General features: G+C 43.7%; 1 protein-coding gene across 2 annotated transcripts in view; it reads left to right on the forward strand.

The window, feature by feature from the left end:
* The first annotated feature begins 6,284 nt into the window (after window positions 1-6,284).
* Window positions 6,285-12,174, forward strand: part of CAMK4 (calcium/calmodulin dependent protein kinase IV) — a 253,686-nt gene continuing 247,796 nt past the window's right edge. Inside the window, exon 1 of one of the 2 annotated variants that reach the window (XM_043913774.1) lies at window positions 6,285-8,139. In XM_043913774.1, coding sequence (XP_043769709.1) covers window positions 7,357-8,139 — 783 coding nt within the window. In that variant the 5' untranslated portion in view covers window positions 6,285-7,356. The remainder of the gene's footprint in view (window positions 8,140-12,174) is intronic. The other variant, XM_043913775.1, reaches the window with a different exon arrangement.

Consider the following 12,174-nt stretch of genomic DNA (forward strand, 5'->3'; position numbering starts at 1 on the left):
TGTGAATGATACCACTCTAATGGCAGAAGATGAAGAGGAACTAAAGAGCCTCTTGATGAGGGTGAAGGAAGAGAGTTAAAAAGCCAGCTTAAAACTCAATATTAAGAAACCAAGATCATGGCATCTGGTCCCATCACTTCATGGCAAATAGAAGGGGAAACAGTGGAAGCAGTGACAGACTTCCTCTTCTTGGGCTCTAAAATCACTGTGGATGGTGACTGCAGACATGAAATTAGAAGATGATTGCTTCTTGGCGGGAAAGCTAAGACAAACCTAGACAATGTGTTAAGAAGCAAAACCATCACTCTTCTGACAAAGGTCTACAGAGTCAAGGCTTTGTTCTTTCCAGCAGCCATGTGCAGATGTGACAGCTGGACCATAAAAAGGCTGAGCGCTGAAGAACTGATGGTTTCAAACTGTGGTGCTGGAGAAGACTCTTGAGAGTCCCTTGGACTGCAAGGAGATGCAACCAGTCAATCCTAAGGGAAATCAACCCTGAATATTCACTGGAAGGACTGATGCTGAAGCTGAAGCTCCAATATTTTGGCCACCTGATGTGAAGAACTGACTGACCAGAAAAGGCCCCTATCCTGGGAAAGATTGAAGGTGGAAAGAGAAGAGAATGAGATGGTTGGATAGCATTACCAATTCAATGCACAAGAACTTGGGCAAACTCTGGGAGATGGTGAGGGACAGGGAAGCCTGGTGTGCTGCAATCCATGGGGTTGCTAAGAGTCAGACATGGCTTAGCAACCGAATGAACGACAACATATTTTAGAATGAACTTTTTGGTTTCTACAAATACAGCCTAATAGCATTAGTCTACATCTCAATTAGGGGGAAATTGATTTGTTAGGAAATGTTGGAACTTCCAATAAATGACCATGGTATATATTTCATGTATTTGGATCTTATTTAATTTCTCTTAGCTATATTTGGTAGTTTTCACTATAAAAAATTTGAATATCTTCTGTTAAATTCATATCTAATATTTTACTGTTTTTTATTGTATTGTAAGTGAATCTTTTTATTGCATTTCCAGTTTCCTGCTCATATGTAGAAATACAGTTGATTATTTTGACCTTCTACCCTGTGACCTTGCCAAATTCATTTATTAATTTTTGGAGTCTACTGTTAGGATTTACTATGGAAAAATCAAGTCATTTATAAATGGCAACAGTTTAATGTCTTCCTTTTCAGTATTTATGGACTTTTAATTTTACCTAAGTCAAGTCAACCTAGACAGCATATTAAAAAGCAGAGACATTACTTTGCCACCAAAGGTCCGTTTTCCAGTGGCCATGTATGGATGTGAGAGTTGTACTGTGAAGAAAGCTGAGTGCCGAAGAATTGATGCTTTTGAACTGTGGTGTTGGAGAAGACTCTTGAGAGTCCCTTGGACTGCAAGGAGATGCAACCAGTCCATCCTAAAGGAGATCAGTCCTGGGTGTTCATTGGAAGGACTGATATTGAAGCTGAAGCTCCATTACTTTGGCCACCTGATGTGAAGAGTTGACTCATTTGAAAAGACCCTGATGCTGGGAAAGATTGGGGGCAGGAGAAGAAGGGGACAACAGAGGATGAGATGGTTGGATGGCATCACCGACTCAGTGGACATGGGTTTGTGTGGACTCTGGGAGTTGTTGATGGACAAGGAGGCCTGGCCTGCTGCAGTTCATGGGGTCACAAAGAGTTGGACACGACTGAGCGACTGAACTGAACTGAAGTCAAAGAATTGCCAATGCTACTATTACATTTTTTATTTGGCTTTATTGATATATAGTTTCACACAATAAAATTCATTAATTTAAAAGTATTTATAATTGAAAAGTTTCAACAAATGCATGAAGTCATGTAATAACCATCAAACTCAAGATATAGAACTTTCTGTTACCATTCAAATCCCCTCAAACACATGTTCAGTCACTGTGCAGTTCAGTCACTGCATTCTGTCACTTCATTTTACCTCTTCATTAGTATTACTGAATATTATTTAGAAGGAATTATATTCATTTTACCTTCACATATATTACAAACCATAAAATTCAGTTATAATTTTTGCTTTAAACCATGAACTGTCTTCTAAATAAGAGAAGAGTATGAAATCTAGCCTTTTTATTTACACATATCTCCCATTTTTGCTCTCCATTTTTATTTTTTGTATGTCTGATTTTCTCTCATTTATTTCCCTTCAACCTAGAAATATTCTTTTGGCATAGAATTCTGGATCTATTTTTTTCTTTCAGTTGTTAAATATCATCAGAGTTAAATAACTTTCAAGATATAATTCCATTGTTTTTTGTCCTACAGTATTTTTGATGAGGCATCCACCTGTCGTATTACTTTTTTAAAAAAATATATGATATATTCTCCCTCTCTCTTCTTTCTCTCTGTCAGAAGGAGATACTTTTAAAATTAAAAAAAAAAAATCTATTGTTGAAAATATTTGTCTTAGCTGATTCTACATGTGGTTTTATTTCTACTTACTCTGTTTGGGTTTCTGAAACCCTTAAATCTGTAAGTTGATGTTGTTTACCTAATTTGAGGAAATTTCAACCATTATTTTTTCAAATAAATTTTCTACATCACTTTTTCTTCTTTTCTCCTGGAACTACAGTTACACGTAAGATACCTTGATTTGTCCAAAAATTCACTCAGAATGGCTTATTTTTTTTTTTTAATAATTTTCCTTTTTGTTCTCTAGATTGGATAATTTCTATAGCTATGTTATGTTTAGTTCTCTGTGGATATATAACCAATTACTCCACATTTATTGACTTACAGCAGCAGTAATCATTAAGCTCTCACAGTTTCTATGAATTCAGAATTCTGAATTGTCTGAAATTCTGAAGCTCTGGTTTCAGCCGAGGTCTCTCAGGTCATCAGATGTTGGCAGGAGATGCAGGCATTGGAAAGCTTGGTTGGAGCCTCGTGGCTGACAAGCTAGTGCTCCTCCCCATCACGTCTCCGTGGGTGTGACATGCTTCTCGAGTGTCCTCATGTCAAGACTTCCATCAAATAAACACCCCGGGAGATCAAAGCAGCATCTGCAATGCTTTTATGCCCTTAGAAACCACATACCTTCACTTCCACCACAATCTGTTATGAAATAGACATATTCTATATGTCAACCCTGATTTAGTGTGGTAGGTAAGCTCAGAAAGGCATGAATTCTAGGAAGAGAAAATCAGGGATGATCTTGGAGGTTGGTTACCATATTCTATTTTCAAGTTCACACGCCCTTTTTTCCTGCAGTCTGCATACTTTTGAAGCAGATTGAGTGATCCACCCCGCCCCGCCCCAAGCAAGTTTCAGGTAGTTTGCTTGTTCAGATGTTAATTTGTAATTGTTTATTTTGAATCATTTTCATATCTCTGATAGGAATACCCATCCCTACAATACTTCTGACTGTATTTTCCTGTAATTACTTGAACACACTTACAATGTGCTGTGCTGAGTCACTTCAGTCGCGTCTGACTCTGAGACCCCACGGACCATCGCCCGCCAGGCTCCTCTGTCCATGGAATTCTCTAGGTAAGAACACTGCAGTGGGTGGCCATTTCCTCCTCCAGGGGATCTTCCCGACCCAGGGATTGAACCCGTGTCTCTTACGTCTCTTGCATTGGCAGGCAGGTTCTTTACTGCTAGCTAAAGAACCTGGGACGTATACTTATAATAGCTGTTTTAAATAATTTATCTATGAATATCAACCTGTGAGCCATCTTGGGGTTGGTTTCTATTGACCGATTTTTCTTTTGACTACGGTTTACATTTTCCTACCACTTCATGTATCTAGGCTATGTGTATGTTTCTGTGTGTATAGTGGATTGCTAGTGATTCCTTTAAGAGATTCTGGATTCCATTATCTTTTCCCTGAAGAGACTTTTTTTTTTCTTTTAGCCTACAGTTACATTTGATAGAACTCATACTTCAAACCATGTCTCCCCAGTGGTGAAGAACTAACGTTTTTCCTCCGTGTTCAGCCTTCTAGTTACTGCTTCATCCTTTTTGCTGGGTTCTTTAGAATCTCCAACACATACTCACAGTTCAGAGATCAGCCTAGTATTTGAGCACAGTTTACATGTAGATCTTTGGATTCTTCCACTTAAGTCTCTTCTTTCTGGAACTTCCTCCTCAGTTTTTAGTCTCACTTCCAGCCAGCCCTGAATTCTGTCTTCTGACACCATAAGCTGCTAAAAGTTGTGCTGCCTTCAGCACCCTTAGAGGAAAAGCTGAATAAATGTTCAACTTACTCAGAAGAGTTCCTTTCTTTCATGGGTTTCATCACTTCCAGATTTCTGATTTTGGTGGTTCGTTCTGCACATTTAAATAACTGCTTTTATACTTAGTTCACAGATAATAATTGTCATGTGCAGGAAGGTTAGCCACACCAGCTACTCCGCCACACCAAAAAGGCTCCTTGTGCATTTATGTTTGAGTGACGCAGGATAGCTCATTAGTAGCTTTGGGTTCCTGATCCTGTTCAGTGATGGGCTTCACTGTAAGGTGTGGGCAGAAATCAAGTTCTTTTGTTGGGGGGGTGGTGGTAATCCTGATTGTTAATATTCACAGATCCCCTCCGCTTGGGTTGTTTAGTTTTCTCATTGAGGAATCCTCCAATTTCAGTATAGCTGGGACTGTGATAGATACAAGACTAATTTTCAGCATCCTGGGAGCCTGTTGGACTTGGAAGTCTCACTGCTTTTTGTGTAGAGTTTCACAAATCCCTCTGTTTTCAGTACATTCATAGCTATATCTTATAATCTAAGACATACTTCATTTTTTGTTCAACATTTCTAAAGATTAAATCTCTTTTCAAAGGGAACTGTAGGAACTGGGTTTTGGGTGTGAATAGCAGAAGAAGAAATGTTGGGACTAAGGGCTTCTTATTAAAAAAACACTGAACCAATATTTTATTCTCCACTCTACTTTTAGAAGATCTAGTACTCTGATTCCTGAGCATTTCTGGAACTCTGTGGCAAGAATTCTATTTCTTCATATTGGCTTCTCCTAATTGTAAATCTGGGTTTCAGGTATATCCAGTCTTCTGAGTGAGTGACTCTTTGTTCCCAGATTTTAAGTTTTAGTTGATATTATTTTTCCTGTTCTTTTTGTGGATATATGGATTTGTTCCTTTTCTGTCATTTTAGATGGTATTTAATAATAAGTGATGATAAACAGCATAGATTCTATTCCTATTCTACCAAACTATCATCTCTAATTTTTAAATAAACATAAACTGCCTTTATGAAACCAAATACCCTCTCTTAAAACTTCAGCTGATAACACTTTTACAAAAGTCAGTTGTGAAAAGCCTAGGTGTCAAATAACTAAACCAATGTTGAACATAAATGTCAATTCTACTGTCACCTTTGTACCATGAAATACTGTTTCCCTAGCTATTGTTCCTTAAAATAGCAGGGAGGAAAGGCTTACCATCTTTTTTAGTGTAATGTGCTTGCTTTCAACTTATGTTATAAAAGAATTGCTCACAACAGACAAGTATGTGCATGAAGTGCTGCCACTCAGGCCGTGCCTCCGAGAAGTGTAAATAAAACAAACGGCTTAGCGGCTACTTCATGCCCATCCTTTCACCAGAGCAAACCAAGGGAAACTTACCTAGTAAGAACCAGAATTTACTTTCTTTTTTTTTTTTTTTTTCAGAATTTACTTTCAAGAGCTTCATTAGATTGCTTTGTTTGTGAACTTCCATTTTCTAACATGAAGATTACTGAATTCGTTCTCTGAAGTTACAAGTCATGTAAGCACTTTGTATTTTACTGAATATATTTTTTGGGGCTCCAAAATCACTGCAGATGGTGATTGCAGCCATGAAATTAAAAGACGATTACTCCTTGGAAGGAAAGTTATGACCAACCTAGACAGCATATTAAAAAGCAGAGACATTACTTTGCCAACAAAGGTCCGTCTAGTCAAGGCTATGGTTTTTCCAGTGGTCATGTATGGATGTGCGAGTTGTACTGTGAAGAGGGCTGAGCGCCGAAGAATTGATGCTTTTGAACTGTGGTGTTGGAGAAGACTCTTGAGAGTCCCTTGGACTGCAAGGAGATGCAACCAGTCCATCCTAAAGGAAATCAGTCCTGGGTGTCCATTGGAAGGACTGATGCTGAGGCTGAAACTCCAATACTTTGGCCACCTGATGTGAAGAGCTGACTCATTTGAAAAGACCCTGATGCTGGGAAAGATTGGGGGCAGGAGGAGAAGGGGATGACAGAGGATGAGATGGCTGGATGGCATCACCGACCTGATGAACAAGAGTTTGAGTAAACTCTGGGAGTTGTTGATGGACAGGGAGGCCTGGCGTGCTGTGATTCATGGGGTCACAAAGAGTTGGACACGACTGAGGGACTGAACTGAACTGAATTTGGTATTAATTGAATTTGTGTGAATCTACATGTACTTGCTGTTCTTTAGGCCATTTGTAAACTGATCATATGCTGATCTTCATAAAATTATCTGTGAAGAATAGTTTCTGAATTTACTTTTAATTGTCAATGAAATGATGAGTCACATTCCTGTCATTAATTAGATAGATTTTGGGGTTTTTGCTTGTTTTATTTTTGGTAGTTCACCAATATAGCACAAAAGCTCTTAAGAGTGATAAATTAATCAGTAATAGAAGAAACTATTGGACCATGTTTACTGGTATAATCAGGAATGGAGACACTGAAAAGAGTTTAGTACATGTTGCGGGAGAGAAAAAAAAAGACTAATACGTGTGAAGATTAAATAAAGGGCTCAAAGTTATTTAGCCAGAAAGATGTGATGTAATGTCTTTATGTATACAAAGATTCATTACAGAATATAATGACTAGTTATTGTTCATCTCTGTTGAAATCTAAAAAGAAAAATGTTCAAGGGTAGAAATATTCAATGTAAACTTAACCAATACTTAGAACGATAGTCTGAAGGTTGATGGACAGACATTAGAAGACTTGTGATGGGACAGCTCTCTTGGGAAGAGGAAAGAGCTTTAAATATAGCAGTCTCCTCTGTCATGAATGATGCCAAGTCCCGCGTTATGGCAGAGGGCTGGACTAGTTGGCTTCCAGAGGCCCCTTCCAAACCTGGAATTCTCTGGTCACTTCTGCCGCTAGCCTTCAGAAGCTGGAGTCAGCCAGTCACAGCAGCCAGCTGCCCTTTCAGGAGCTCCAGCAGTGCCGAGGAGGCAGCGCGAGCAGCAGCTGTCCCCGCCGGAGATTTCGTCCAGAGGGAGTCAGGTCAGCGCGTCCCTTCCTCCGCCTTCCCGGCTCTGCGCGCCGCGGCTCCGGAGGCCCGGCGGCCGTGGGCCGGACACCCCAGCCACCGACACGCCCTCTGACGGGGGCAGGCGGGATGGCTGTTGCGCTGGCGCTGGTGGAGGGCCTCGCACCGGGCGGCTCGGGTGGCACCACCCCACCCGTCCCCGTGACGCCGCCCTGCAGGGCGCCGGCCCAGGTGCCCCCGGGCACGCGGTCGCGCCCCGGCCCCGGCCCCGGCCCCGGCCCCGGCCCCCGGCCCCCGGCCCCGGCTCCCGCGGGAGGGCGCGGGAGGGATGCTCCGGCCGGGGGGCTCACCCAGTCTCCCGCATCCGTACCCGCCCCGCGGGCTCCGCGCAGAGGAGGGAAAGAGGAGGGCTGGGGAGGCTGGGTGCTGGAGGAGGGAGCGCGGGGCGGCGCCGCTCCCGGCCACAGCCTCCGCCCCTCCCGCGGGCGGCTCGGCTCTCCTGCACCCTCTCCCGGTCTCTCGCGCCCCCGCACGTCTCCTAGCGCTGAGGGGAGCGCAGCCCGCGCGGAGGGGAGCGCAGTCCGCGCGGAAGGGAGCGCAGTCCGCGCGGAGAGGAGCGCAGCCGCGCGGAGGGGCCGGCGGGGGCGCGCGCTTGCAGGGCGCCGCTCGCGCCGGCGCTCGCGGGCGGGGACGCGCGGGGGCTCCTCGCTCCGGCAAACGGCGGCGGCGCCAGCGGAGCCCCGCCGCGAAGATGCTCAAAGTCACGACGCCCTCGTGCTCCGCCTCGTCCTGCTCCTCGGTCACCTCCACCGTGGCCCCGGGGCCCGGGAGCCTGGTGCCGGATTACTGGGTCGACGGCTCCAACAGGGATGCTCTGGGCGATTTCTTCGAGGTGGAGTCGGAGCTGGGACGGTACGGCGGGGCGGCTCGAGGGGCTGGGGGCGGCGGGCTGGGGCGCTCGGACCTGGGGGAGCCGGGCATCCTGGGCGCCGGCTGGGGCTTCTGCCCGCGGCGCGCTTCGGGCGCTTGCCTTTTGCGGCTCCAGCTCCCCGGAATACCGGGGCCGGCCTCCCGGCCCTTGGGTTCTGCCGGCTCCTGGAGAGAGCTCGGGACCGTTCACGAGCGAGCCGGCGTCCCCGGGCGCGCCCAGGCCGGTGCAGCTGCGGGCGGCAGCCCGGGTCCTCCCCCACCGCCGCCTCGCCGGCTGCCGCCTCCGTGGGTGACAGCTTCACCGCACGTGGGCCCTGCTTGCCCAAGCGGCGTCTCTGCTCACGATTATAGCTTGCCAGAGGGTTCTGTCTGTCTAGTTATTTTTTGGGGATGAGGGGCGGAGGACGCCTCTCCAAATCTTGACAGAAATATTAGATTCAATTCTTCCTCCTTCCCCTCATCAAGCTCAGGGAAGCAAGTGGCACTGGAGATTAAACTTAAACACCAGCTTCCCTGCAGAGTCTGCTCAGGAGTGAAGGGGGATGAATCATTTAAGGGAGTTGAAGGCAGAATAATGAACTAGTGTGGCTTTAAAGGAAAGGCAGTGGTAATTAGTGAGAAGAGTTCTGCTGCTCTTTGACGTGCTGGAGTGATTTGTTTAATTATATATGCAGAAAACCATCTCCCTGGGGTTGCAGAAATGTCCCCCGTCCCTGCTTTGAAGATCCAAACAGGTAGTGGTCTTGCAATGTGAATGATATCCTATGTTCTTATATTTTTATCCGCTGAAAAATACTTTCCCCTTCCTTTTTCCTCCTTTCTGTTATTCATAGGTAGGGAGACCTCTTTTCAATATTCACTTTAGAATCAGACCCTTTATTATATGGAATCTAAAGATGTAATTTCAACCGTTAACAAATTGAAGCTTCTATACTTAATATTTCTTTGCAAATGTCCTTTTTTCTTTCTTTCTTTTTATTTTGCTGAATAGAGTTAGCAGTCTTTTTCTTTTCAGTGTCACTGGTGACCACAGTATGGGCTTCTGGGTGTTGGTCCTTAGTGGGACTGTGTAAGGGCCACTTCTCTCCGAATTGCCTCTACTGTTAATGGCTCACGAGTGCAGAGGTGTGTAAGAAGGGCAAAACTTCTGACTGAAATTTAGCAGTTGCCAGGCTCTGAAAAGGTTTCAGAATATTTGAGCATTGAATAATATGTAAAATCCTGCTTTGATCAAGCTTTTCAATGTTCATCTAAAGATCTGCTGTTGCATGCATTCCCTAATAAGGCTGAAAATAAAACATCTCCCGTAAGGTTTGAAGCGTACATAATTGTATGATGAGCTGCAGTGGAACCCTGTAAACTTCAGATGAAAGTGATAACCTACTTAAAATTGGTGAGTTTCAGGAACTGCCACCCAGTAGAGGAAGCGCCTGATGGTGTAGAGACTGTCCCACCACCAGTCTGCCTGTCTTCTGAGTAACATTTACTTAGACGCCCCTCGTTCGCTCTGACTTACCGTCAGCACACATTGGCTGTGTGATTAAGGGTCACAAACTTAACTCAGGAAACTTCCTTTTATGTAATGAATGGGAAAGTACCAATTGCATACATATACAGAATGGTAGACTTCATAGGGAAAACCTAAGGAATTTGGAGTTTGTTATGTTTTTTAAAAAAGGTTGTTGTATTTTGCAGTAATTTTGGAGCACGAATATAAATCAGTTATATATGCTCAGACTATCACTCTGCTGTCGAGTCCTTTGATAGCTATAAAAACCAGAGAATTAAAATATTTTGAGACGAGGTTAAAAATGGTTCCTTCTATCCTCTTTCTCAGTATTCAAGTATATTAGGCAGGTTCTCTGTAGATGGCAGTATTGGTGAGGTGATATGTACTCCATTTGGTTGAGACTGAGAAATACCGTCACTTCATGATCAGAATGTTTTGTTTCTTTGCATGCTTGCTTGTCTTTTTCGGCTCAGCATGAGTGCTTTTGGTTCCCTGACTGGGGATTGAACCAGCAGTGGAAAAGCAGACTCCTAACCACTGGGCCAACCAGGGAATTCCCAAAACTTATTTTTTTTTTCCAACAAAATAAACCTAAAACAAACAAACAAAGAACTATGTTACAAACATAATTGCTAAGAATCTCTAAAGCCAGAGAATTCAACAGAATTATAATCGTAGGTATTGATTGAGTGACGAAAGTGTGCTTCCTTACCCCACTAGAATAAAGTTGAGGCTTGGTCAGTTGGTTTCCAGCCTTTCCTCTCTTTCCTCTCTGCCTTGGGCCACGTCTGCCTGCCAGTGGGGACGCTAAAGCCCAGACATTTAGTTCTTAGTGACACGGCTGTGATTAAGAGTAAGACAACAATGTCCCTGGTGCTGTGTGGGGCCGTTGTGGTTAGTTACAGGGTGTACACAGTTCCCTCCAGGCTAGTGTGGGTTTGGTAAGAGAGTAAGCCATTGCAGTTACCTGTTGTAAGCTGTGACTCCTGAATTCAAGACGATTGGACATATGACCATCAGGGCATCACACTTTGAGGCTGTATTTGGGGATTTCGGGGAACAAAATTCCCGTGGCTGTAACCACCTGGATTCCCTGTGTGGTGCTCATGGCACCAACCCGCATGTAAACAGTCAGACCAGGGGAGATGTGACAGCTTTCCTTTTTCAGATTGCGAGTAAGTCAGGAACTGAAAGGTGTTGAGAGGAATTATTTAAGAGTTTCGGGTAAGCGAATTTGTTTTTCTGAAAACCACACTTGAAAATACTGCTGTGTTTATAAAATTTGTTTAAAAGTTCACGAAAACCAAGTTCACAACAAATTCAATTCTACTTAAGAAGATGAATTGGCCTTGGTCCCATTCAGGGCTCTGTATCCTAGAGAGTGCTTGGTCCTTTGCCCAGTGATTTGAGAAACTGGTATTTTAAAGGTTTTTCCAAGGGAGAAGCAAGCTTCTCTGTGGCCAAGATCCCATCTGGTGGTTTGGCAGACAGAGGGGCAGAACTCGGCCTGGGCTGCTCTGAGGTTCGGGCTTCAGTTATTTCTCACCTTTTGTTTCTGTCTTTGGTATGAGATTGAAAGGATATTTGTCACAAAATCAGATGTGTGTCCCCCCACCATCCTGCAGCACACACACACAAGTTCAGAGAAGCAAATGAAAGATAATTAGGACAGAAGAATAAGAGTGTGAAAATCACATAATTAAAGTATTTTGGTGAAAGGTTAAAAAATCTACTTCTGTTTTCTTTTGAGTAGAAATTGATTTATTTGGAATTAAAACTTTTAAACCATTTTCATGCCAGTTCACTATAGTTTTTTCAGGCTAATGACTTTCAGTACCTGCTCCCCCCTCCTTTGACTTGGTTCACGATTTTTAAAAAACTTATATAGCAACCCCATGTAACTATAATTATATAGGGTCCCTTGCTGTGTGTACCCTTGCTTAGGAACCAAACAGATTTAGGTAGTGAGTCATATGTGTGTGTCAAATGGGGGGAAGTTTGATAACATAATGTTTATTCTTATTACCAACCATGTACTTTGATATTTCCTATTCTATGCTGTTTGATTTTATCCTAGCTTCTTAAAAATATTGACTGAACCCATGTGATTTCACATCCCACCAGTAGGTTGTGACTCAGTTTTAAAAGGACTGTTTTAGGCCTAACTCTGTGTGTGCTGGATTAAAACAGGAGACAGTCCTTTTGAGAGGTGCCTTGCAGACCAGTTGGTGACCCTGAGTCCTGTCTGATGGCGTGGCTCTGTAGAGAAAAATTCCCCTGTGTTTATTTCCAGCATGATTGGGTCTCCCTTTTCAAACACTTTGGAAAAACTCTGATGTCTCTCTAAGACGAGGGTGGAGTATCTCCTGGACTGACTGAGCGTTTCAGGAGGCTGGACCAGGAGCACCTTCACTGTGAAGCAGAGGAATCCAGAGGCCTGAGCAGGGCTGTATTCCACTCAGTAACACGGAACTTTGTTCTCAGGCAATGGTCAGCAAATGTTTCCT

The sequence above is a fragment of the Cervus elaphus genome, chromosome 9 (assembly GCF_910594005.1).
Source record: "Cervus elaphus chromosome 9, mCerEla1.1, whole genome shotgun sequence".
Classification (NCBI taxonomy): domain Eukaryota; kingdom Metazoa; phylum Chordata; class Mammalia; order Artiodactyla; family Cervidae; genus Cervus; species Cervus elaphus.